Here is a 26,512-nt window from a genome sequence, read left to right as displayed (position 1 = left end):
TTGAGCATTCATTGTCATATTGCTTTGCATGATCGTAAGATAGCTAGCATGATGTTTTCATGGCTTGTCCGTTTTTTGATGTCATTGCTACGCTAGATCATTGCACATCCCGGTACACCGCCGAAGGCATCCATATAGAGTCATACTTTGTTCTAGACATTGAGTTGTAATATTGAGTTGTAAGTAAATAAAAGTGTGATGATCATCATTATTAGAGCATTGCCCCAGTGAGGAAAGGATGATGGAGACTATGATTCCCCCATAAGTCGGGATGAGACTCTGGACTTTACAAAAAAATAAAAGAGGCCAAAGAAGCCCAAATAAAAAAAGAGGACAAAGAAGCCCACCAAAAAAACAAAAAAACAAAAAAATGAGAGAAAAAGAGAGAAGGGGCAGTGCTACTATTCTTTTTCCACACTTGTGCTTTAAAGTAGCACCATGTTCTTCATATAGAGAGTCTCTTGAGTTATCATTTTCATATAGTAGTGGGAATTTTTATTATAGAACTTGGCTTGTATATTCCGATGATGGGCTTCCTCAAATGCCCGAGGTCTTCATGAGCAAGCAAGTTGGATGCACACCCACTTAGTTTCGGTTGGAGCTTTCATACACTTATAGCTCTAGCGCATCCTTTGCATGGCAATCCCTACTCACTCACATTGATATCTATTGATGGGCATCTCCATAGCCCATTGATACGCCTAGTTGATGTGAGAGTATCTTCTCCTTTTTGTCTTCTCCACCATCATATTCTATTTCCACCTATAGTGCTATGTCCATGGCTCACGCTCATGTATTGCGTGAAAGTTGAAAAGGTTTGAGAATGTCAAAAGTATGAAACAATTGTTTGGCTATCATCGGGGTTGTGCATGATGTGAATATTTTGTGTGGTGAAGATGGAGCATAGCCAGACTATATGATTTTGTAGGGATAACTTTCTTTGGCCATGTTATTTTGAAAAGACATGATTGCTTTATTAGTAGGCTTGAAGTATTATTGTTTTTATGTCAAATGATAAACTATTGCTTTGAATCACTCGTGTCTTAATATTCATGCCATGATTAGATATGTGATCAAGATTATGCTAGGTAGCATTCCACATCAAAAATTATCTTTTTTATCATTTACCTACTCGAGGATGAGTAGGAATTAAGCTTGGGGATGCTGATACGTCTCCGTCGTATCTATAATTTTTTATTATTCCATGCCAATATTATTCAACTTTCATATACTTTTGGAAACTTTTTATACTATTTTTGGGACTAACATATTGATCCAGTGCCCAGTGCCGGTTCCTGTTTGTTGCATGTTTTTTGTTTCGCAGAATATCCATATCAAACGGAGTCCAAACGGAATAAAAACTGATGGAGATTTTTTGGAATATATATGATTTTTGGGAAGAAGAATCCACGCGAGACGATGCTCGAGGGGTCCACGAGGTAGGGGCACGCCCTGGGGAGGCAGGCGCGCCCCTGACCCTCGTGGCCACCCCGTAAGGCGGTTGATGCCCTTCTTTCGCCGCAAGAAATCTAATTTCCGGATAGAGATCGTATCAAAATTTCAGCCCAATCGGAGTTACGGATCTCCGGGAATATAAGAAACGGTGAAAGGGAAGAATGTGAGAACGCAGAAACAGAGAGAGACAGATCCAATCTCGGAGGGGCTCTCGCCCCTCCCGTGCCATGGAGGCCATGGACCAGAGGGGAAACCCTTCTCCCATCTAGGGAGGAGGTCAAGGAAGAAGAAGAAGGAGGGGGCTCTCTCCCCCTCGCTTCCGGTGGCGCCGGAACGCCACCGGGGGCCATCATCATCACCGCGATCTACACCAACACCTCCGCCATCTTCACCAACATATCGATCACCTTCCCCCCTCTATCTATAGCGGTCCACTCTCCCGCAACCCGCTGTACCCTCTACTTGAACATGGTGCTTTATGCTTCATATTATTATCCAATGATGTGTTGCCATCCTATGATGTCTGAGTAGATTTTTGTTGTCCTATTGGTGGTTGATGAATTGCTATGATTGATTTAATTTTCTTGTGGTTATGTTGATGTCCTTTGGTGCCCATCATATGATTGTGCGCGTGGATCACACCCTAGGGTTAGTTGTACGTTGATAGGACTATGTATTGGAGGGCAAGAGGGACAGAAGCTTCAACCTAGCATAGAAATTGATGCATACGGGATTGAAGGGGGACCAATATATCTTAATGCTATGGTTGGGTTTTACCTTAATGAACATTAGTAGTTGCGGATGCTTGCTAATAGTTCCAATCATAAGTGCATAGAATTCCAAGTCAGGGATGACATGCTAGCAGCGGCCTCTCCCACATAATACTTGTTATCGGTCTAGTAAAGTAGTCAATTGCTTAGGGACAATTTCGCAACTCCTACCACCACTTTTCCACATTCGCTATATTTACTTTATTGTTTCTTTACTTAAACAGCCCCTACCTTTTATTTACTTTCTCTTTATTATCTTGCAAACCTATCCAACAACACCTACAAAGTACTTCTAGTTTCATACTTGTTCTAGGTAAAGCGAACGTCAAGCGTGTGTAGAGTTGTATCGGTGGTCGATAGAACTTGAGGGAATATTTGTTCTGCCTTTAGCTCCTCGTTGGGTTTGACACTCTTACTTATCAAAAACTGTTGCGATCCCCTATACTTGTGGGTTATCAGTAACTAACCCCTCTTCTGAGGATACCACTAATATTGCTGGTGAGAATGCCAGGTTGAAGACAATGCTTGAAATAGGCATGTACAAAAGCCTCAAAGGACACCAGACACTATGTGATGTCCTCAAGAAACAGATTTTGAACCGAAACCCTAGGAAAGAGGGTGTTCGTTTTGAGAGGAAAATGAATGTTGATGGTTCTTACTGGAAGCCTGAGCAGTACCCCAAAACAAGGTTGTCAGAATCGTGATTTTGAATAGGATCGGAGCTCCGATGGTAGGATCGCAAATCGTAGGATCTTCACTATCAGGATTGTAGAAACGTAGATTCTATGAACTAAAGTCGTAGAATCAAAGGGGTTAGTTTGGATCGTAAAGTCGTAGAATCGTATAACAGAATCGCGATTCTGACAACCCTGCCCCAAAGGCACATGGGTTGCTGCGAAGGGCCCTTCGGTGGATCCATCCACCTTATTTGGCTTCACTTTTGCTAACCCCATTGTTATTGATGAGTCATTTGACTCAAACTATAAACTATTCATGAATTAGAACGGTGAAGTGTTTGCCAGGTTTATTGGAACTAACTGCAGGAATGGGTCTCCTATGAGGAAGATTTGGGTTCCTAAAAGCCGTCTTGAGAAGCTTCCCATGAATGTCATCATGACACCACCAGGGAAGAAGACAAACCCCAGATCAAAGGCTTCATATGGCCCAAAGGCTTCATACAGGCAGAGGACCTCACAAGGTCACCCTAACACCAATGTTTTGCAGGGAAACTATCATCAGACTCATGAATATGAGCGTGTTTCTTCAGACCGCTATGTTCACAAATCAAAGAATTTTTCTACATATTCTTTTAAGTACTATTCACCTCCTACAAAACTATTTGCTAGTGCTCCAAAGCCAAAATTCTCAGATGCTGCACTTAGACTCATTGCTTCTAAGCCACCCCTTAAGATGTGGGTGGTTAAGAAGAATTAACTTCTCTTGCATGGTCGGGTCTCCAGCTGAAAATCGTTGAATTCTGAAGACAATGCTAGGGACCTAAAACATCATGTGGGACGCAAGATAAAATGCCAAAATGATCTTACCATTTACTTCATCCCTGGATTTCTTGATGAACATCTTATCTTACCATCTAAGAATCTTAACTTTGATGGTATGCTTGTACGTCAAATGTTTGTGCTTCACAATACTCTTGGTGAAGCCTATCCAACTAACTGCATTGTAGGGTACGACTCCAAAAGTTACTGAATGGATCATGGATAGTGGATGCACTAACCACATGACTGGTGATCGAAGTCTTCTCATGGACTCTACTCTTCGACCATCTACCAAAAGCCATATCACATTCGCTGACACTGGTAAAAGCAAGGTATTGGGCCTAGGTAGAGTTGCTATCTCAAAGGATCAACACATGGATAAAATGATGCTTGTTGAATCCCTTGGATACAACTTAATGTCTGTCTCAATGCTTTGTGATCTTGACATGATTGTCATATTTGGAAAATATCGTTGCCGTGTGCTTATGGCTTCTGACAAATCTCTAGTCTTCGAAGGTTATTGAAAAGGTGATCTGTATATGGTAGATTTCTCCGCAGGACCACACCTTGTCGTATGTCTTCTAGCAAAAGCTTCAGAGTGCTGGCTTTGGCATCAAAGGCTAGGACATGCGGGCATGAGGAACTTGCACAGTCTCATGAAGAAGAAGCACATCATTGGCATCGAGGGCGTCAAGTTCAAGAAGGATCATCTATGTGGTGCTTGCGAAGCTGAGAAGATGACTAGGGCAAAACATCCCTCGAAGACAATCATGACGTCTTCACGTCCCTTCGAGCTGTTACACATGGACTTATCTACTCTACTCTTACCACTACTGCATGCTTATATGGCTTCGTAATTGTTGATGATTACTCTAGATACACTTGGGTGCATATAATTCTCTACAAGACTGAAGTGCGGGATGTCTTCAGAAGATTCTCCAATCGCGCCATGACCAACTATGGCATCAAGATCAAGCACATCAGAAGTGACAATGGCACAGAATTTAAGAACACAGGCCTCGACACTTATCTTGATACACTGGGCATCACTCATGATCTCTCTGCTCCATACACACCTCAACAGCATGGTGTCGTGGAGCACAAGAATAGGACCCTTATAGAGATGACTCGTACGATGCTTGATGAGTACAAGACTCCAAGAAAGTTCTGGCCTGAAGCCATTGATACTGCATGCCATATCATCAACAGAGTCTATCTTCATAAATTCTTCAAGAAGACATCCTATGAACTACTCACCGGTAAGAAGCCAAACATAAGCTATTTCAAAGTCTTCGGTGCTAGCTGCTGGATCAAGGATCCACACCACACTTCCAAATTTGCACCGAAAGCACATGAAGGTTTTATGCTTGGTTACGAAAAGGATTCGCACACCTATAGGGTCTTCAACCTCTTTCACTATAAAGTGGTTGAAATTGTAGATGTGCGGTTCGATGGGACTAATGGCTCGCAAAGAGAGCACCTACCAAATGTGCTAGATGAAGCTTCTCCTAGTGAATCTAGCAAGCTAATGGGTACTGGAGAAATCATACCCACCGAGGAACAGGCAGAAGAGGAAATTGTCATTCCAGCTCCTACGCAACACGAAGACAATGTTGAGCCTGAAGACAATGCTGAAGATTAAGACAATGATCAGCAACAACAAAATCTTCGCCCTGTTCATCCTCGGGTCACAAATGAAGTTCAGATTGAGAAGATTCTTGATAGCATCAATGTACCTGGTCCTCTTACTCGATCAAAAGCTACGCAACTAGCAAACTTTTATGGGCACTTTGCACTCATCTCCATATCCGAAGCCTTTATGGAACCAGAATGGATTCAAGCTATGCAAGAAGAGCTTCAACAATTTGAGCTCAATTATGTCTGGGAGCTAGTCAAACGACCTGATCCACACAAGCACAATATTATTGGCACCAAATGGATCTATCGCAACAAGAAGATGAGCATGGTCAAGTTGTCAGAAACAAAGCTCGTCTCGTTGCTCAATGTTACACACACTAGTTGTAGTCCTACTAGGACTCTACATGTAAGCCGCCCCCTTCAACTTATATAAGGAGGGGCAGGGCACCCCAAGAGGGAGAGGTCGGGATAAACAGACAAGTCTTAGACAAGATCAAAGTAGATGCTCTCGAGATGAGAGCTAGCAAAATAGCACCCTTGTAATCGAGATCATCATCATCATCAATAACAATCAAGCAGGATGTGGGCTTTTACCTCCACCGCGAGGGGTCGTACCTGGGTAAAACCCTTGTCTCTCGATTCCTATCAACCCCATTCAAGTTATTACTTAGCGGCGATGGCCTCACGACTAAGTCCTTTCATGAGGACATTTGTCGTGATAAAACCACGACATGAAGTAAACACACCTGACCAACACACACCAGCTTTGACCCTCTGAGTTAGGAATCACCCAAAACAACAGTTAAATAAAACTCTAAGTAAGAAAGCCTCACGCAACAACCTCCAATAGCACAAAAATTCACGTCCTTTTTTATCATTCTGAGGTACTTGGTAATTTTTTATTAGCTGCCCAGTGAGCCATCTCAGGATCACTGTTACTACCACTTAGTACATAAGGAACATTCATCTTTGTACTTATAATGGATCTTATGATGGGTTCAATTGTTGAGGTATTTTGAACTCCAATCGTCTACACATGCTCATCAATTGTCTAGGAACATTGATTCCGTTAAGTGTTACACCATGTGACAATCGGGAGAAAATCCTTTATCATTCTCCATTTCAAACTTTTTTGAAACCTTGTCAAATGCACATACTTCGGTTTTGGCACAATTGGATATATTGATCTATATCTCCATAGAATTTGATGTCCAATAAGCTATTTTACCTGAGTCTTTCATTAAAATACTCTTTTCGATGAAACCTTTTATTGTGCTAAGAAAATGTATGTTATTTCCAATAATATGTCATCCACATACTAATTTTAGAAATGTCACATTGCTTCCACTAAACTTCTTGAATATGCAAATCTCATCATTCTAATGAAGTTAAACTATTTCATAAAAATGTTGATTCCAGCTCCTTTGATACTTGTTTTATCATAATCCATTTAGACTTTATTATTGCTTCTGGTGAGATAGATTCATAATCGACTCACACAATCTGCAAAATTCTCTTGCAACTATCTTTGCTTTATAGACAGTATGATTACCATTAGTGTCTGTTTTTCCCGAGTATCAATCAAGTTCTAAACTCGATGAAATTCTTTTGGATTATATATCTTTAAGTCATCCTTTATGAGCTGGGTGCCACCATCGCTTTCCTATAGTGCGTAGGTTTATCTTCTTCTAAGATGAACTCTTTCTGACCTACATGGCTCTAGGCCTCGCTTGGTTCGAAGAAAAAGTGAAGGAAACACATGGAATAGGATATTTTCCTATGTGTCACTATTCATGCCTTTGGTTTAAAGGAATGTAGCAAAGAAAAACATAGAAAAAACCCAAGAATTTTACAATTCACTTGGACCTCTTTTACAAATTCCTACGCACGAAAAATGATATTCAAGTCCTTATTGGCATAATAACATGCTTAATTACACCTTTTCACGTGGTTTGGCTTCAATTTGACTCTTTTATTAGGATTCTTGTATTACACATGCAAGCCACCGAGTTCTGGGAACCTTCTTGAAGGTTCCTGGCCAGTTTTGGGAACCTTTTAGAAGGTTCCTGGACATGTTTACTTTTTCTGTTGTTTTTTACTGGGTTTTGGATTCCTTTTTAAAAATCATTTTTATTTTTTATATTTCTTTTTTTAACTCACGAATTCCAAAAACAAATCATGATTTTATAAAAAAATCGCAAATTTCAAAAAGAAAATGAATTTTCAAATTTTATTCAGAATTTTAAATTTTTTTGATTTTTTCAACAAATGTTCGGAATTCAAAAAATTGCATGCTCTTCTTAAATTGTTCATATTTTAAAATTGTTTTTTATGTTTGAAATTTCAAAATTTTGGCATAATTTTTCAAAAAATGATTCTCTTTTCAAATGATGTTTGTAATTTAAAATTAATTTTGTTTCTCAAAAGAGTTCAAATTTTCAAAAGATATTCTCTTGTTAAAAAATGTGATAGAAACCTTTTCTGTCCATATGGGACTCCATATATGACGCTCCGTGTGTCAAGATGCTAGCCTTTCGCATAGGGGTGTCACCAAGTGGGCTGGCCCATCAGCACGAGACTGTATCAAAGTCGCTTACTATAGCAAACGCTACGGTTGTTAACAGCTCTGTCGAGAGGCTTTATCTCTCACAGAGGATCTTATGCTTCAAGGATATAGAGAAAGCAAGCCACAGAGTATATGGTAACATCATTAGTGAGATTAGTAGGAGGTCTCAAATGTCTAATTGTACTTTTTCCTTTGAAGGTCGAGCTGCTAATAGCGACGCCGATAGCTTCGCCAAGTTCTTGCATCCTCTCAATTAGGGGTGCACTTCTGGTTGGTTCAACCTCATGATCCCTTTTGTATCCCACATCACTGGATTTTGAGTAATAAAACTTGGTGATACCCCTAAAAAAAGTTAACAACTCCATTGTGGCGATTGATAGTTTTTTTTAGTTTTTCTTCGGTTGATTTGTAATTAAAGTGCAAACATTTTTTGAAAAAAGAGAATAATTTCTAAAATTTACAAACAAAATTTTAATTTCTGAACATTTTCTAAGTTCTGAACAAATGATATTTCAGATCATTTTTAAATTTTCTGAACATTCCCTAATTTCTGAAAAAAAATGAAATTTCCCAACTTTTTTGAAATTTTCAAACATTTTGAAAAAAATAAAAATCTAGAAAAACATAAAAAGGAAACCGGGTTGATACCTTTTTTTGGAAGTTGCTAGAACCAGATAGGAACCTTCCAGAAAGTTCTCAGAACCAAAATTTCTGTTGTACTGTAGCTACCTAATGGTCCGCCCCATCTCAAGTTTGCTTGCTTGGTCGCCTGTGCGAAGCAGCGAGCGGCATATAGGATTTGTTGGTTAATATGTCGTCTCTCCGGAAAAGAGGATATGGAGGACGGGCTCCTTGGAGCCTTTTTCTTAAATACCATATGTACGCATCTCAAGAGCCCATCCTCTACAACTTCGCACTCATCCTCATATGTACGCATCTCAAGAGCCCATCCTCTACAACGTCGCCAAATACCTTATGTTGTTTAATTACTGACATGAATTCAAAATGTCATTTTAACTAGTTTAGCATTGAGCACCAAACTGTCTACTGCCATATCACGTATGTAGCATTGATGCTAGTCGATTTTTCTCACCTCTAGCTACAAAGAATGCAAATGCTATAACAACATTTGTCTCACCTCTAGTGAGAAAGAATGCAAATGCTATAACAACGTTTTGAGAGTGGTTTTGTTGGCATGACACAGCGACACGCGTACGGTTTTGGCAACGTGGCATTCGCTAGATGATTATATGTAAACCAATAATAATAATAATCAAAACAATAGCGCAGTAAAATATATTTAAAACAATATAAATTTTTAAATACTCAAAACAATATTAGATTTTGTGGAAATTAGAAAAGCTGGAAGAAGAAAAATCAAACTTTTACCCGCAAAAAAAAAATCTAACTTCAGAAGAAAAATAGAGTCTGGCTTTTTTCTGGTCTGGATTTCCAAAATCCCAACAACATGCACCCTAATATCCTACTCCTGAAAGTAAATGTTATATCAGTTCTAAATATCTTAAGTTTTTCATCAAAAAAATCAATTTTCAGAATCTTGTTCAGTGTTTTTCTAAGCTCAGTGTGAAATTATACAAGAAATCCAATAATTATGTGCCACCCACATTGCATGCCACATCAGGAAAACAACTCTCCAAACTGTCATATTGACCCACTTTCCCAAGTTGAGGGTCTCAGCCACCTGTATATGCAGCTGGAATGGAAAACAACAAGCAAGAGTACATTTTTTCCTCAACATAAAATGCAAGAAATAGCATACAAGATCAGTAGCAAGAGTATACGTGATAGATAGTACAGTATATGGTAAATAAATCTGTAGCAGCTGTCGTATAGATCTGTGTGAAAGAATGATGGTTCCAGGGAACAGCCCGACTTGCAGCATCCTATCCTATAGCATCAATTGCATAATAATCATAAAATGGTGTTCCTTTTGTCGCCGATGCTACAAATTTTCACGTCCTACCGGACCGATCATTCTAGCAGAAGAATGTTCATGTTCCCTCATTTGCTAATTGAGATTTGTTAGAATTTCTTCACTTGCACCATGGCTCCTTGCTTCGCGCTAGATTCAAGCATGGCTTCCAAAACAGCAACATCACGAGCACCTTCGACATAAGAACTGCGGGGTTCAGCCTTGTGATCCCCATCCTGCATGAGTGGGGCAACTTAGAGAGAGTATGATGAAATCCTGGGATGCTTTTAAGCATTCTGTGGAATATAGGCAAATGATCTTTGGTTTATGGCAAATTCTGACATCATGAGAACCCACGATCTATGCGAGAAAAGAAAAACAGAGATTGACCAATACTAACAACATACTTTGCTAGCCTGCACCATGTCATGGACAAATGCTTTCAGTTCTTCATGCACACCACAGAATGGGTAAAAAGTCTTCTGGCACTCCCCACTTTCACTTGAGAAAAGCACCTGTGAATGCATGACATAGTTCATAAGTATAATGTCGATTTACACTGTTTCAATCATGTGGGCAGTTGGAAGACAAGGAAAGTCTGCATCCTTCCGAACAAGATACCAGATGTCGCTGCAGTGCAGGAGGACGCGAGGTCTGGGGAAAAGCAGAAGAGGACCATTTGGGCGCGCTAATCGGCTAAATCTCTATGATCCAAGGTTGCGTCCATGTATTGCTGAAGCTACTGTCCTGGTAAATGACCGAGATAGGGTTCTTGGTTTTTTGGCTAGCCAAGTCCACAACTTAGTGTTGTAACAGTCAAACTATATTATCTTCCTTAAATGTAATGATGCATAAATCTTTTGCGTATTCTCAAGAAAAAGATACACTGCTTCAGTAACATCCTGCCTGAACATGACTTCAGTGTTATGCGGAGACCCATGTCCGACATAAAAAGAATCGGACGCCCGAATCCAAGACAGTTTCCAACACAAGTGTGCATATCCAAGTAGCATTTTCAAATCCAAAGTCCTTTTTCCGAATCAGAGATAGACTCCGCACCTTTGTCTGAGTAACACTATTATTTGTAGCAATGCAGTGTGATCATGATGTAATGAATAAAACAATACCAAACTCGCGGAACAAATAACAAGTGGGGGAAGCCAATGGGGTGGATAGTGTGTGACTGGCAGGTCGGATAAACAGTGAGAAGCAGGCTGAAAGTTCATTTGGCACTTGCAGAGAAAGTGGCTTTTACCTGGTAACCATGTTTCCCACCATCATCTCCACGTTCAATTTTTACTGTTCCCTTTGTTCCATCAACCCGCCACAATATCTAAATATCATATGTCTAGCAATATCAGCAAAAAAATGGAAGTAAAGAAAGAATGTGGTGAATGATACATAACCTAATATGCCTAAAGAATAATATGTGCCACACATCTTTTGCAACAAAATAAATCTTAACCTTTGGCGACCTCGAATTAACTGCAAATACTAAGACCCCAGCACATCCATTTTCCAGTTGGCTGCACTAGCACATCAAGGGTCTGTAAGATCTAAAAATGTAACATTTACAAAATTCACTTTGTATCTTTCATAACTTACAAAAGAGAACAAATGTTATCAGGTGGTGGTAAATCCGTGTCCACATGACGAGAGATAGACGATACAGTTGCTACTTCCGAACCAACAAGCTGTTACAAATGAGCTCATATGTTAACAGAGTAAGGAGAAGTAAAAAAATAATAACCTTCGTAATAATCTTAAATAGCACATTAATTGGCACGCATAAGCCTTCTCATTCACTTGCATTATGCTGTGCATAACTGGGCAACTGGAAAATCAAACTTAACTACTTCAATATGTTCATAGTAGCAGTTGTGTACTTGTGAAGTGTATTTTAACGACCATGTCCGTGTAGTGAGCATCAAATCCATCTACCGGATAATATTTCTTATGTCTGCTTAAGAGTATCAAATCCTTCAAATGGATTACAATGACTCCTCACATGATACAAAAGCCAGAAGCTGGTCAACACTTTTGCAAAAAAACAAGATGGGAAATACCATTCTTAGTCCTGCAATGAAATGCACGCCCATATCCAGTATGAAACCACCCTGCAAATTATTGTTATCATAGTAAGGACCAAGGATAGACATATCGACTCATTAGGATGAAATACTTGTCATGTCAAACAAAGTAAATAGTATGTGGTGATTCTTTCTTTGCAGAACTCGGGAGAGAAAAACCACAGAAATGTAGTTGATGAAAAGAATGGCTGCAAGCATTTGAATACTTCACAGCCGAAGAAGCTGAATGACCTAACTATTGCAGACTTGCAGACATGCGAATTCCACTTCAATGCCAACAGAAATATCCCACTAGATTAGAACCCAAAAAATTGACGTAACTAGAGAATTAGTGAGGCCAAATATGTACCACCAGCACCTCCATGGATTTTGAGTATGTACACACAAAAATTAGACAAACTTGCGTAGATAAGCAAACAGAGTTATATGACATTTTGATTAGGTAGTTGAAATGACATTGGTAACTCCGCCTATGTTGTCTCAACATAGCCGGTCCCAAGCCCGGGTAAAGGAGGAGGGTTGTGATAGGCTTGGCGAGCCAACGTAAAAACTCAGCCACTCTTATGGAGATGAAACCCAAAAGATTTTTGTTGGGGCGTAACCCTCTCAGCGACGCGCCACATCGGAACCCGGGTGTGGTGGAAAATGGGCAAGGGCCGGGCCGTCACCCCCCAAGTGGCGCGCCGTATCTTGATCCGGATACGGTGGCAAGTGAGCGAGGATCGGGTCGTCGCATCCTTAGTGGCGCGCTACATCGGCGCCCGGATGTAGTGGAAAATGAGCAAGGGTCTTCGCATTTGACTCGACGAGTGCGAAGGGTAAGGAAGCTAGCCGAGCCTAGGAGGATTCGCTTAGGTAGCTGGAACGTAGGGTCTCTGACAGGGAAGCTTCGGGAGCTAGTTGATGCAGCAGTGAGGAGAGGTGTTGATATCCTTTGCGTCCAAGAAACCAAATGGAGAGGACAGAAGGCGAAGGAGGTGGAGGATACCGGCTTCAAGCTGTGGTACACGGGGACGGCTGCAAACAGAAATGGCGTAGGCATCTTGATCAACAAGAGCCTCAAGTATGGAGTGGTAGACGTCAGGAGACGTGGGGACCGGATTATCCTGGTCAAGCTGGTAGCTGAGGACTTGGTTCTCAATGTTATCAGCGCATATGCCCCGCAAGTAGGCCACAATGAGAACACCAAGAGGGAGTTCTGGGAAGGCTTGGAAGACATGGTTAGGAGTGTACCGATTGGTGAGAAGCTCTTCATAGGAGGAGACCTCAATGGCCACGTGGGTACATCTAACACAGGTTTTGAAGGGGCACATGGGGGCTTTGGCTATGGCATCAGGAATCAAGAAGGAGAAGATGTCTTAAGCTTTGCTCTAGCCTACAACATGATTGTAGCTAACACCCTCTTTAGAAAGAGAGAATCACATCTGGTGACTTTTAGTAGTGGCCAAAACTCTAGCCAGATTGATTTCATCCTCTCGAGAAGAGAAGATAGGCGTGCGTGCCTAGACTGTAAGGTGATACCTGGGGAGAGTGTTGTACCCCAGCATAAGCTGGTGGTTGCTGACTTCCGCTTTCGGATTCGTGTCCAGCGGGATAAGCGTGCCAAGGTCGCTAGAACGAAGTGGTGGAAGCTCAAGGGGGAGGTAGCTCAGGTGTTCAAGGAGAGGGTATTTAAGGAGGGCCCTTGGGAGGAAGGAGGGGATGCGGACAATGTGTGGATGAAGATGGCGACTTGCATTCGTAAGGTGGCCTCGGAGGAGTTTGGAGTGTCCAGGGGAAGGAGAAGCGAAGATAAGGATACCTGGTGGTGGAATGATGATGTCCAGAAGGCACTTAAAGAGAAGAAAGATTGCTTCAGACGCCTATACCTGGATAGGAGTGCAGACAACATAGAGAAGTACAAGATGGCGAAGAAGGCCGCAAAGCGAGCTGTTGGTGAAGCAAGGGGTCGGGCATATGAGGACCTCTACCAACGGTTAGGCACGAAGGAAGGTGAAAGGGACATCTATAAGATGGCTAAGATCCGGGAGAGGAAGACGAGGGATATTGGCCAAGTCAAATGCATCAAGGACGGAGCAGGCCAACTCTTGGTGAAGGACGAAGAGATTAAGCATAGATGGCGGGAGTACTTCGACAAGCTGTTCAATGGGGAGAATGAGAGTTCTACCATTGAACTGAATGACTCCTTTGATGAGACCAGCATGCGTTTTGTGCGGCGCATCCAGGAGTCTGAGGTGAAGGAGGCTTTAAAAAGGATGAAAGGAGGCAAGGCGATGGGCCCTGATTGTATCCCCATTGAGGTGTGGAAAGGTCTCGGGGACATAGCGATAGTATGGCTAACCAAGCTTTTCAACCTCATTTTTCGGGCAAACAAGATGCCAGAAGAATGGAGACGGAGTATATTAGTACCAATCTTCAAGAACAAGGGGGATGTTCAGAGTTGTACTAATTACCGTGGAATTAAGCTGATGAGCCATACAATGAAGCTATGGGAGAGAGTCATTGAGCACCGCTTAAGAAGAATGACAAGCGTGACCAAAAATCAGTTTGGTTTCATGCCTGGGAGGTCGACCATGGAAGCCATTTTCTTGGTACGACAACTTATGGAGAGATATAGGGAGCATAAGAAGGACTTGCATATGGTGTTCATTGACTTGGAGAAGGCCTATGATAAGATACCGCGGAATGTCATGTAGTGGGCCTTGGAGAAACACAAAGTCCCAGCAAAGTACATTACCCTCATCAAGGACATGTACAATAATGTTGTGACAAGTGTTCGAACAAGTGATGTCGACACCGATGACTTCCCGATTAAGATAGGACTGCATCAGGGGTCAGCTTTGAGCCCTTATCTTTTTGCATTGGTGATGGATGAGGTCACAAGGGGTATACAAGGAGATATCCCATGATGTATGCTCTTTGCGGATGATGTGGTGCTAGTTGACGATAGTCGGACGGGGGTAAATAGGAAGTTAGAGTTATGGAGACAAACCTTGGAATCGAAAGGGTTTAGGCTTAGTAGAACTAAAACCGAGTACATGATGTGCGGTTTCAGTACTACTAGCTGTGAGGAGGAGGAGGTTAGCCTTGATGGCCATGTGGTACCTCGGAAGGACACCTTTCGGTATTTGGGGTCAATGTTGCAGGAGGATGGGGGTATTGATGAAGATGTGAACCATCGAATCAAAGCCGGATGGAAGAAGTGGCGCCAAGCTTCTGGCATTCTCTGTGACAAGAGAGTGCCACAAAAGCTAAAAGGCAAGTTCTATAGGACGGCGGTTCGACCCGCAATGTTGTATGGCGCGGAGTGTTGGCCGACTAAAAGGCGACATGTTCAACAGTTAGGTGTGGCGGAGATGCGTATGTTGAGATGGATGTGTGGCCACACGAGGAAGGATCGAGTCCGGAATGATGATATACGAGATAGAGTTGGGGTAGCACCAATTGAGGAGAAGCTTGTCCAACATCGTTTGAGATGGTTTGGGCATATTCAGCGCAGGCCTCCAGAAGCTCCAGTGCATAGCGGACGGCTAAAGCGTGCGGAGAATGTCAAGAGAGGGCGGGGTCGACCGATTTTGACATGGGAGGAGTCCGTTAAGAGAGACCTGAAGGATTGGAGTATCGACAAAGAGCTAGCTATGGACAGGGGTGCGTGGAAGCTTGCTATCCATGTGCCAGAGCCATGAGTTGGTTGCGAGATCTTATGGGTTTCACCTCTAGCCTACCCCAACTTGTTTGGGACTAAAGGCTTTGTTGTTGTTGTTGTTGTTGTTTAGTTGAAATGACATTGGTCAAAAGAAAAAACATGCAATTTATTCAAACATTACATTGACTTTGCTATGGTATAGAAGTATTGGTTGGCAAGATGTGCATACGAAATCCTCCTTTGACACAACATATAAGTGCCTTATGTTTAGTGAATGTGCAGCTAAGCACAAACCAATCAAGTATACATTACTCATATGTGTTAGGTAAGCTGAAATGTTTAGCTTGGACAGTGGGGTTATATGTATGGTAAGGAGAAATGCAGATAAAGCACGTTGCACTGAAAGAAAAAAGATGCTGTGCGACTTGATTCCTTACCACAAAATTTCGTCTCCAGGAGCTATTGAAATATGGGTTTGAACTGTTCATTGATCCTTCAACAATAACTTGGATGTTCATCATATCACCAATATCGTTCATCAACTTGCTTGACTGTTGATAGAAGTCCAGAGATTACAGAAGTAAACTAACAATAAAAAATTACGGTTGCAAATGTTTACCTCCACAAATGCAGGTTCAAATCTGTAGTTCTCTCCAAGAGCCCAAATTGGCTTATAGGGGAACTTGTTTGGGAATGAGTTGTAGACTGATAGCGCAGTTTCTGCTTCGGTTGTCGCTGAAGTTTTTGGACAAAGCTGATCACATACGTTGTATCCATTATGATGCTCATGAAAGAAGCGCTGAAAAGCTACATGTACTTACATCCAGAGGCCGGTTTCTCTTCAGAGCATCAGGAAATACACCATGCAAACCGCGAGAAACCAATTAGGATATTTAACAAGGTAATGAGATAGTAATAACCAAGAGAAAGAATTATTTACTGTCGCTGCCGGTCATATAGCTCAAATCAGACAGTTAAGATTAGTTTCATACTTTCATATGTTTTCCCACTTACCTTGGATCACATGCTTTCCTGCCTTGAGCATCTTCAAGGAAAGCTCAACCTGCACATTTGTACAACAGTGAGTGGAACACTTGGCTGGGTTTTGGGCTACTTTAGCAGTCCAGCATTGTACCAATTGCTCTTTACACAAGTGGACACTGAAGTAAATTCTCAGAGCATCAATCATTCTGAAACAAAAGGAATTCTCCATGAACCATACTATAGTACATACCTGGACTTGGCCTGCAAGAACGACGGCGACACCCAGGATGGAAGGGTCTCCCATGATCTCCTCCAGCCCCGCGTCGCCCCATTTACACTCGATGCCAGGCGCAAAATCGCGGGCGAGCTCCGCAGCAGCCTCTGCGGATTCCTGGAGGATGGCGCCGCGACAGTCAGATTACACACGACGAGCAGAAGCGGCTAAGCTTTAGAGTCACGGCACGGGAAAGGAGTAAGAGGGGGCAGGGGAGGGGGAGACACCTGACCTGGGTGCGGCTCCAGATGGCCTTGAGGACGACGAGGTGGGAGATCTCGCGGAGCCTGGGGATGTACTGCGTGCGCGCGAAGATGCCCGCGCCGACCACCGCGATCCGGGGAAGAAGCTCGCTGTCCCCCGCCATTCTTTGGAGTATGGTTTGCTTCACGACTGAAGTGAAGGGAAGGCAGCTGCTGAATCAGATCTGACGATGAGGCCTCCTCGCGTTTTTTTTATCATAGCGTGTTCGGCAATATTTGGAAAAGGGAACAGGAGTTTAGAGCAGGAAGTTGTATCGAAATTAGACATGAGATGGTTCATTTTATTCTTAATTATCTGTTTGGCACATGATAGAAAGTATGTGTAAGAATTTGAAAAGAAATTGTATTTCTTGTTTTTTTTTCTTTGGTCAAAAGAATCAGATCTATTATAAAGATTCACCGAAAGTACAAAGCATCTCAAACATAATAAAAATTATACCGAGGTCCATGAACCATCGAACGACCATTACTGCCGCCAGAATGAGTCGTCGACATGCCGTTGTCGCCACTCCCATACTGGAGTCGGCCTGACCTTGTCGATGGCAGCCGAAAAGTCTTCGTGCACGTGCCCTTAAAGATCAACACCCTGGAGTTGCAGTCGTCGTCGTTGAATCCTTAAATCGATCTGAAGAACCTAACGCGAAATATTGTCATTGTGTACGCACGGCGAGAAACCTAATCTCGACGTCCCAAGGAGCTGGCAGGAATCTACGCTGGAGCTCCATCTAATCCGTCTGAACGAACTTGAGGAGGATCGAAGCCTGCAAGACTGACTCGAAGAAGGAGCACCACCATCTGTTCAAACGTCGTCCCTGCGAGGACTAAAACCTTATCTATCTGCTAGTGAGGGGGGGTGGAAGATTCTATTCCCCTGTTTCGTTTATGGGAATTGACGATGGACTGAGTGAGGAAAGTTAATGTAAGTTATCATGAAGGGTTAAAATTAACTCATGAAAATAATTTCATTTCAACTACAATTTATGGCCGAGGCACTGGCCTTACGGCTTGGTTTCAATGGCAACTACAGTCGGGTGTAACCGCATAGAGGTGAATTCTGACAACGTCAAGGTGATAAAGACAATAAAGAATGAATGCCGCTCTTTCGGTCAATCGGCGGCAGTTTTTGATGATATATATCATCTTGCGTGTGATTTCCCTCATATTTATTTTTTAGTATGCTTTTAAAAAGACTAATTATGTTGCCATGATTTAGTCAAACTAACTAGAAATAAGGTGTATGCGGGGTGGATGAAAGATTAACATAAGTTATGATGAATGGTTAAAATTGACTAATTACAACAATTCTCTTTCAACTCCTGCCCCTCCTCTGTCAATAAAACAATGGGAATTGAAGTCTCGAGTCTCATGACTATCCTCTTATGAATTCTTAATCTTCCTAACTAAACAATACTAGATTTCAAGTCTCGTATTCCTTCAATTCTCAGTCGCTAGCTCTAATTATCCCCAACCAAACATGCTCAAGAGAAATTGCTCGATTAATTATGATGGCTGCTAAACTAGCTGATTTCTGCAGGCTCCCGAGCAGTCGGATCCTTCCTGTGTAGCCGTTCGATCTGTCATCACAATGCCACGTAGTCCTCCTTCAATCGCACCAACAACCCCTGCTCCGTTTTCCTCTGGCCATAGCAACGCAACAGCACGCGTTGCCGCCAGAAAGCATCGCCGCCCGACTCGCAGCAGCCGTTTCACAGCAAGAGCCGCGCACCCATCGGAAGAGTCGGTCGCTCGCAACACCTGCCAATCCCCGGTTTCCAGTTGCAGCAGTCCACACAACATCGTCGCCATCCATGCAGCATCACTCGCCACAGCGACGCCAGCTTGCAGCGTCTAGAGTGCTGCATCGCAGCGCCAGTAGCGTCAACGAGTGACGCATCACAGGACCAGCGAGGTGTCCGTTTTGATGGACAGCGTGGGAGATGCCCTAACATGCCAACTGGGCTAGTAAGGGGCTAATGGTTTCCTGAGACCTCCTGGGTAACTTTAGATGAGATCAACGGTCCCCCAGCAATTTGGGATCGCGAGAATATAGTAATCATTAGAATGAATTCAGCAGGTGCCCATCAAATCACTTCAGAATCTTTCCAATGTACTTTTACATGCTTGTTCCTCGACAAATGCAACATACAATTACAATCCAGAATGTTTTCACACACACAAAAAAAAAGTTACACCCTCAATTACAGCGGCTTTCATAAAACCACTTGCGATGTTTATGCTGTCTACACTCAGCTGCGAGCTCGAACAGCCTAACAAATCATCCCGGTAACAATGGGGAAAATTTAAACACAATTGTGTACGGCGCCGTTCCATGGGAACACATTATTGTTGACCAACCTGAGAACGGAAGGGGGCGTGTCGATTGCGCCCTCACGGGATGAACCTAAACACGAAAGCGGGGCTCTGGAAGTCGACGAACTTGTAAGATCCTTCGAGCGAGTTCAGATAGATTGCTTCGCGGGGCTCTTCGCTCACGCCACTCTGCATGGCATACTCCAGCGCCATTTCATAGTCAACCTGGTGGTTTGATGTTGGGGCAAACAAGATCAATCTTACGATAACAAATCGAAACCGGTGGAAGGTAGTACAACATTTTTTAGTCTATGCCGGGATTCAGGACTGGATGTACCTTTGCACCAAGAAAGGCATTAAGATGTTATAATGTAATTTCATAAAGATATACTCCCTCCGTCCCGAATTACTTGTCTTAGATTTGTCTAGATACGGATATATCTAGACATTTTAGTGTTAGATACATCCATATATAGACAAATCTAAGACAAGTAATTTGGGAAGGAGGTAATAGATTTGTGTAAACCAGATATGACTTTTATGTGGCAGTAGTGTAGTCACAGAAAGATGCAAAACTATGGGCTGTATAGAGCACGGGACGAAAAAAATATATAATGCATATTGCTTTCATGCTTTGGTTTATGTTTATGCTAGAGTGTTAGGTTTGCCCTTACCTGTTCAACATGCTGCGTCAAGCAATCTCTAAAAGTCATTTCTGTCACTTCCTCCGAATTTATTTTTTCAAGGAGTTCCTCGTCTTCCTTGTCAAACCGTGGCCTCTTGGGGGGAGACTCGTCTGCAAGTTCTCCCAGAGTCTCCATAATTGTTCTCGCCACATCAGGAATGTATCTGTGAATAAGAAATCACTGGAGTAAGATAAGACCCTGTCTAATTCTGGATTATCTGGTATCAGCGTCACAAAGCATGTTTATAAATCAATCTTTGAATATCAGCCCAAACCTGTTCTTTCACACAAATGTTGCTTAAAATTAAGGAGACTGCCCTAAGTTTCCAAAGTGAGCCTAAATCTCGCAATGCATCGTTATTAACCAACATCAACATTCAACAAGCACTATCAAATGCATGATTGAGCAAATGCCCTGATTCAAAACATAGCCATAGGAAAAATACAAACAGCCTGACATCTACGCTCAAACTAGACATCACCAAATCCCCAAAGAACATTCAATAAAAACTTTTTGGCAGAGGAGTTACTTGTTCAGGTTCCTTTTCCTGTCCTGCTGTTCACGAGCCTGAAGTTTCTTCACTATCTTTGACTTCAGTTGGACACAGCACTGCTTAAGGGCTGACTGAAAGCGCAAGCAGATTGATATCAGATGAGTAGATGACCATACAATGACAGTAAATAAGGAAAGTTTGAATATACCTTAACAGCATCTGCTATCTCGGTTATATCATCCCCAATATACTCTTTTCCAGTTCCTTTAAAAGGTATCTTTGTACTGACAATGCTCACGAAGACACCAATCTTGTCCTGCTGCTGATTAATTTTGTAGATGCTCCAACTAAAAGGAAGAGGAAGATGAGAGTAATGGAAGAGACAAACATCTGAAGTACAACAGAAGTACTAACAGGAAAACTTACTTGATCCTTTTTAGGGCAGTTCTTGTGATGACATCAGCACCTTGTTCAAAAAGAAGTGGTATGCGGTTTGCAAACCTAAAAATATTTAGACCCTGAAAAAGAATAGAATTGCTATCATCAGAAGGAAATTGTTTTAGCATGAATCTTCTCGGCAAGGACAATATTAACAATGGAAAGGTAGTTCCCTAGTATATTAAACTGGAGCTCGGGGTGTGGTATTAACACAAATAATAGGTTTAGCCGTGTGATCAAATGTTTATCCACTAAATCAGTAAATGGAGCGATTCAAGGGTATCTTAAAAATGCAGGTAGCTTTTTTTAATACCACATGGGCCACACGTTTTGTGGTCCGCTAGTTGCAAATTCATAAGGGTGTACATTATATATATATATACATGTCCTATTTGTTGTACAACAGTCCTTTGTATGAGTTTGACTATATATAATGTATGCTAATGCACTTGAGAAAAAAAACAGATAGAAAGAGCATCAGCAGAAATCTAACAGACACTTCATGTGAAATATGAAATGATTGAATAAACTACTACTCCCTCCATCTCACAATATAGAACGTTTTTGCAAGCTATGTTAGCTTGCAAAAACGTCTTATATTATGGGACGAAGGAAGTATCAATTTTGACATTCACAATATCTGCCATCACACACTGCAAGCAGCTACGAGAAAACAAAGGTGTTCAATGCTGGGGGTGTAGGGACATAGGAGGAGAGGGTGTAGACTTGACTGGGGAAGAAAAATACAGGACAGGGAGGATAAGATATAGACTGGGATAGGGCACTAGATTGTTTCTTGCTTGAACCGAAATAGATTGGCATCCCCCTTTTGTGGAGAGGGCCCCTAACAAAATAAACTATCCAATCCACCTATATCACTAACTGCTAGTGATAGTAAATTTCCAAACCATGTCATCTTATGGGAGCCGACTACATCACAAAAACTAGTTCTCGGCTTCTCTATTCAAAAGGAAAACTGGAACAGAACCCATTGAAATAAAACTAACTCATCCTGAACTTTGTGGCTGCTGCTCAGGTATGTGGTTCCTCCTTTATCCAGACCACAACAAAAGGAGCAAGACAGAACATGTTTTCAGGATATTTTAAGATGACAGACAGAAAATACTCCTTGTGAAATACAAAACAAACAGTTTCTTACTTGTTTAACATCTTTTCCACCAATGCTTACTCCGGCTTCAACAATAAATGGATGCCCTTCAAAAACCTGAGGGCTAAACAGAGGGGTAGCCTTATGACATTAGGATAATTGAACTGAAAATAAGATAGAAACAACATCTGGGACATTCTCTGATTAAATGCTATACCTGCTTGCATGTGTTGCAACCAAATCAGGGTGCAGCTCTTTTATGATACCTAGACGTAAATTGTATTCACCTGCAGGACTAAGACACTATAGAATTGGTTGATTTCTATACTGTGATTGCTAATTGCACATTTGTGAAAGATAGACTAGTCAATAAACAGCTGATAAGTGATTAACAAATCAAGGTGGAAAGGGATGCATACATTGCCACTGGGATCATCAAACTTAGCCTGCCGAAACAACTGATGTATTCGTACTAACTGTTGTGATGTAAGGCTGTTGACTGTCGTTTTTGCACTAAAATCAGGCCCCATTTCCCCTGTCAAATTGAATATTTGTGATATGCAAAATAAATTTGGTAAAGGTATCAACCATAGGTAGATTAACAAAGTATGTAATGGCAGTACCACTATATATATTTAACTCAACAGACAGGCTTCACAAAGAAATGATTTGACTGGAAGTATAGTATATTGCAAATAGCAACACATGAACTCAAAACCATGTATAAAGCAAGACCATATGTAATTACTAAAGGTATTGTTACTCCAAATATCAAAATATATCACTTTAGAAATATGAAACATAGAAATACATGGTTATCAAAGTAGATAGTGACTAAGTTATTTGATTTTCAACTTCACAACCCCACTACCACAGCCACCACGAAAACCCCAGCACAGTGCATATCACACAACTAAGTAAGTAACTCACCAATTAAACGGTCAGCATGTGCTTTGCTTATATTCACAAATTCATGTTGCAGAAACTGCAAAAGATTTGGCTTTGTAGTGTCTGTAATTAAGCGCTTTATCAGCAGCAAATCAACAGCAGATGGGTGATGCTTTGTCAGAAGTGGGACAGGAGGCATAACATCTGTCCTTCGCGCAAATTTTATCGTCAAATTTTTTCTGCAAGAACCAGAGTCATTATGCAAAGAATTAGAAGATTATTAATTTAGCAGGACACAAAGTACCAGAGAAGAAAAATCATACTCTGCTGCATCTGAGAGAAATCTAAATAGGAATTGAGCATATGGAGTAATGACAGCCATCTGTCGCATGTAATGTAGTATCCTTGACTGCAGAAAATAAATTATAAATCTGCTTAGTAGTGATAGTTTACTATTTCAGTTTTTAAAAAGAAATGGAGATCCTACTCACACGATGAGTTGTCCAATTTCCCTCAATAATAACTTGAATTTCTGCCCCATGCCAGTGATCATTGTTCTCACGTTTCTCATGTAAATGAATGTGAGGGACATTTCTGAGTAGTAAGATTTACCATTATTAGTCAAGGTAAACTAATCAACTTACATGAAGATAAACAGTAATGACCAGTCATTCACTGTATTTCACAGAGCATTGACCAAGAAGCAGCACTTACTTATGAATATCTATGTCAAGTCGACAGAACGTGATATAATCTTGGCCTTTCATCGATGACTTAATATCAATAGGAAGGCCCGTACTCATCTTTGACCAAATAAGTGCCTGTTTAATACACGTTAAACTAACTGGAATTTGTGCAGTACAATTCAATTAGACAGAACAGGCAACAAAGAGTCTTAACTCCTAACTGCAAACATGTTCATAACTACAGAGTAACAGAATAAGATAATCATCCATCAGAATATCCATAAAAGGTCCAATGTTCAAAGTCTGCTTACCGCAGCTAGTTACTCTTACTCAACTGAGGCAAAATGTCACACACATTCTGTATGCATGGGACAGCTTAACCATCAGAACACAAAGTTTACAAGCGTAAAACATAACTGTACATGTCTCCCTATTGAAGATTAAACACAAATTTAGTGAGAAAATTGGACAACCGTTCTAACTAAAATGTTGATTTTCTTTTTACAACTGTAGTTCAAACTTTTGTTTCTTCTTATAATCATATCTCTAACATGGCTATACAGGAACACAATGAAAAGGATCGTGAAAAGCAGCACAAGACGATCAATGTCTCCAAGCTACCAACAATACTGCATGGCTGCACATTTTCATTATCCAATATAAACAAGAAAATAGTCAGCTATGAACCAAAAGAAAGAAACAAGTCCTAAACTTTGTTATGAGAAGGGCAAAATTCAGCCAAATGTTTGGATCCCATTGTTTCTTTCAAAAGGAATGGACGCTATACATTCTTATGAGAGGGTCGTTCGTGACAAACAAAAAGGTTTCCTACTTAATTGTGTGAAGAAATTTTACCATTTTAGCACCAAGCCCAAATTTTCCACGCGTCTGCCTCAAACCATATTTTGTTCCCGATAACACTGCATTAAAATATCAATAATACCAGTGATGTTGCACAGCATGCCCTTATACCTTCTTCAGTGTTTTAATCTAAAATAAATCTGACAGAAAATATCATATTGAAAGCTTGCTTACCTCTCCCAAACATATTTGGGATATCTTCATGCGGCATACCTCGGCCATTATCCTAGACACACAAAACATTCAAGATTGTTCAAAAGATACTAAGATAGATTCTCATCATACAAGTTAAGTCATTATGGACAATACCTTGCAAGTCACTCTAAAAAATGAAGCCTCACCCCGACCTTTTCCGCGAGCAGCTGGAGTGTCCTTAACTTTCTTCCCAAGAGCAGCATTTTTGGCTTGTGTTTCTTGGAAACGTGCTTCTTTAGCTAGGCGTTTCTAAGTATCGAGGAGTTTTACAGTAGTATCAGAATAAAGGAGGATAATCCAGACAGATAAATGGGTGTCAATAACATATTTATATGGAAAGTATAAGTATATCATCAGTATGCAAACCTTATTTAACTAATAATGACCGAACTACTAATTTTTTTGCAAGTGGTAGTATTACCTCACGAGCCTTAGATGATTCAAAATCATCATAGAGTGCTTCATCAACGCGCTCTCGATCAACTAGCCCTATCATTGTGTTGAATTTGCTCTTAGTGATCTCTTCTCTGGCAAGACATACGAAGGAATCCACAGAGTGTTCTTTAACATTGCCAAGCGAAAAAGAACCCGATAATAGAAATGCTGTTGAAGAGCACTTACATAGTAATTTCTATATCAGGGAGCTCGGAGATGGACTCGGCTGAATCAAGAGCATTCTCAACTAGCTCCCGCATTGTGGTGTACAAAGATTTTCCAGGCTGCCAAGTATTATAAGTCACTGAAATGAGTTTGCTGACACCTAACAGAAATTAGCTTCAAAACTATATTACTGTTCATCCATCATTTTTTTAATTGACCGTTTCATTCTTATTTAGCCCAGCTCTGCGCAGTATGTGCCATGTCAATTTTAAACAAGACTGCGCTTAATCCAGGGGCAAATAAATGGGATGGCATCTATCTAAGCCTCAAAGGCAGTGATGTCGACCACTACGCCAGAGTAAACACAAACAGCGAGTTACACAAGCTCACATTGTCAAAACCAGCGATGTTCTTGTTTTCCGCGAAGAACTCTGCGGGCGATTCTGCAACACAGAAGTCCCAAAAGGGCCCGATTCAGCCGATAGAACCGATGCAAGGACGGAATTCTAGAAGAAAACGAAAGAACAAGGGGGGTTTCGAGGAGCTGACTCTGCTTGAGGAGGCTGCTCTCCTTGGCCTTGGGCGCCGCCTTGGAGGTGGCCTTCCCTTTTCCCGTCGCCTTCCCCTTGGCGGCCGCCGCAGAAGGCTTCTTCTTAGTGCCGCCGGCGGTGGCTCCGCCGTCGCTGGAGTCGTCCATGGCGAGGTGGGTTCTTGGGATCGGGATGGTAAGCTAGGGTTTGGGTTCAAGGGGCGGGGAGAATTGGGGAGGGAGGGGAGGTTCAACTGCGGGGATGCTACTGGCAATGAAAGTAAGTCGATCCTGCTGGTCCATGGAAGAATGGACGGCGCAGATAAATCTCAGTACAAAGTTGAGCAAACTAGTAGTATTTTTTAGGGCGCAAAATACAAAACTTGAGTTCAATTATGGGAAAACTTATGGGAACCTTGCCTAATCTTAGGTTCCATGACTTTTTCGGGTTTTCTCACTGCCCAAAACACTTTTTTAAGGAGGGATTGATGTTTTACTTAATTATGTCTTCGCGGACTTTCTGACCAACATAATACAGAGTATTTTTTATTAAAAAAGACTAACAACTAAGTTACACACTTGTCTTTGGGAAAATCAACACCA

At 41.5% G+C, this 26,512-nt stretch overlaps 2 protein-coding genes across 2 annotated transcripts; both read right to left on the bottom strand.

Annotated features, from left to right (window-relative positions):
* Positions 1-9,728: 9,728 nt before the first annotated feature.
* LOC123103414 (uncharacterized protein YMR315W) lies at positions 9,729-17,335 on the bottom strand. The gene is made up of 12 exons (XM_044524995.1): positions 17,085-17,335; positions 16,829-16,969; positions 16,609-16,657; positions 16,416-16,433; positions 16,214-16,329; positions 16,032-16,145; positions 11,925-11,975; positions 11,464-11,552; positions 11,324-11,384; positions 11,114-11,191; positions 10,266-10,373; positions 9,729-10,094 (listed from the first exon to the last, which is right to left on the bottom strand). The coding sequence occupies exons 1-12, from the start codon at positions 17,217-17,219 to the stop codon at positions 9,969-9,971; spliced, it is 1,086 nt and encodes a 361-aa protein (XP_044380930.1). The 5' UTR covers positions 17,220-17,335; the 3' UTR covers positions 9,729-9,968.
* A 1,846-nt stretch (positions 17,336-19,181) lies between these two features.
* LOC123103413 (DNA topoisomerase 6 subunit B) lies at positions 19,182-26,188 on the bottom strand. The gene is made up of 19 exons (XM_044524994.1): positions 25,930-26,188; positions 25,771-25,823; positions 25,402-25,499; positions 25,202-25,307; positions 24,895-25,029; positions 24,760-24,811; positions 24,580-24,644; positions 23,753-23,859; positions 23,530-23,632; positions 23,362-23,447; positions 23,081-23,277; positions 22,570-22,685; positions 22,368-22,453; positions 22,202-22,274; positions 21,031-21,122; positions 20,813-20,951; positions 20,641-20,735; positions 20,100-20,274; positions 19,182-19,650 (listed from the first exon to the last, which is right to left on the bottom strand). The coding sequence occupies exons 1-19, from the start codon at positions 26,075-26,077 to the stop codon at positions 19,504-19,506; spliced, it is 2,073 nt and encodes a 690-aa protein (XP_044380929.1). The 5' UTR covers positions 26,078-26,188; the 3' UTR covers positions 19,182-19,503.
* Positions 26,189-26,512: the final 324 nt, after the last annotated feature.

Source organism: Triticum aestivum, chromosome 5A, assembly GCF_018294505.1.
Source record: "Triticum aestivum cultivar Chinese Spring chromosome 5A, IWGSC CS RefSeq v2.1, whole genome shotgun sequence".
NCBI classification, from domain to species: domain Eukaryota; kingdom Viridiplantae; phylum Streptophyta; class Magnoliopsida; order Poales; family Poaceae; genus Triticum; species Triticum aestivum.
The sequence above is the reverse complement of the archived record's forward strand: the minus strand, read 5'-3'. Positions and strand labels throughout refer to the sequence as shown.

Excerpts from the sequence above, each read along its gene's own strand:
- LOC123103414 (XM_044524995.1), bottom strand. The coding sequence starts at position 17,219 with ATGGCGGGGGACAGCGAGCTTCTTCCCCGGATCGCGGTGGTCGGCGCG. Across the intron at positions 11,385-11,463 it reads GATAACATTTGTTCTCTTTT|CCAACTGGAAAATGGATGTG; the intron begins GTAAGTTATGAA and ends GTGCTAGTGCAG. Across the intron at positions 11,192-11,323 it reads TTAATTCGAGGTCGCCAAAG|ATATTGTGGCGGGTTGATGG; the intron begins GTTAAGATTTAT and ends TATGATATTTAG.
- LOC123103413 (XM_044524994.1), bottom strand. The coding sequence starts at position 26,077 with ATGGACGACTCCAGCGACGGCGGAGCCACCGCCGGCGGCACTAAGAAG. Across the intron at positions 25,030-25,201 it reads AATCATCTAAGGCTCGTGAG|AAACGCCTAGCTAAAGAAGC; the intron begins GTAATACTACCA and ends CTCGATACTTAG. Across the intron at positions 22,275-22,367 it reads GTTGCAACACATGCAAGCAG|CCCTCAGGTTTTTGAAGGGC; the intron begins GTATAGCATTTA and ends CCCTCTGTTTAG.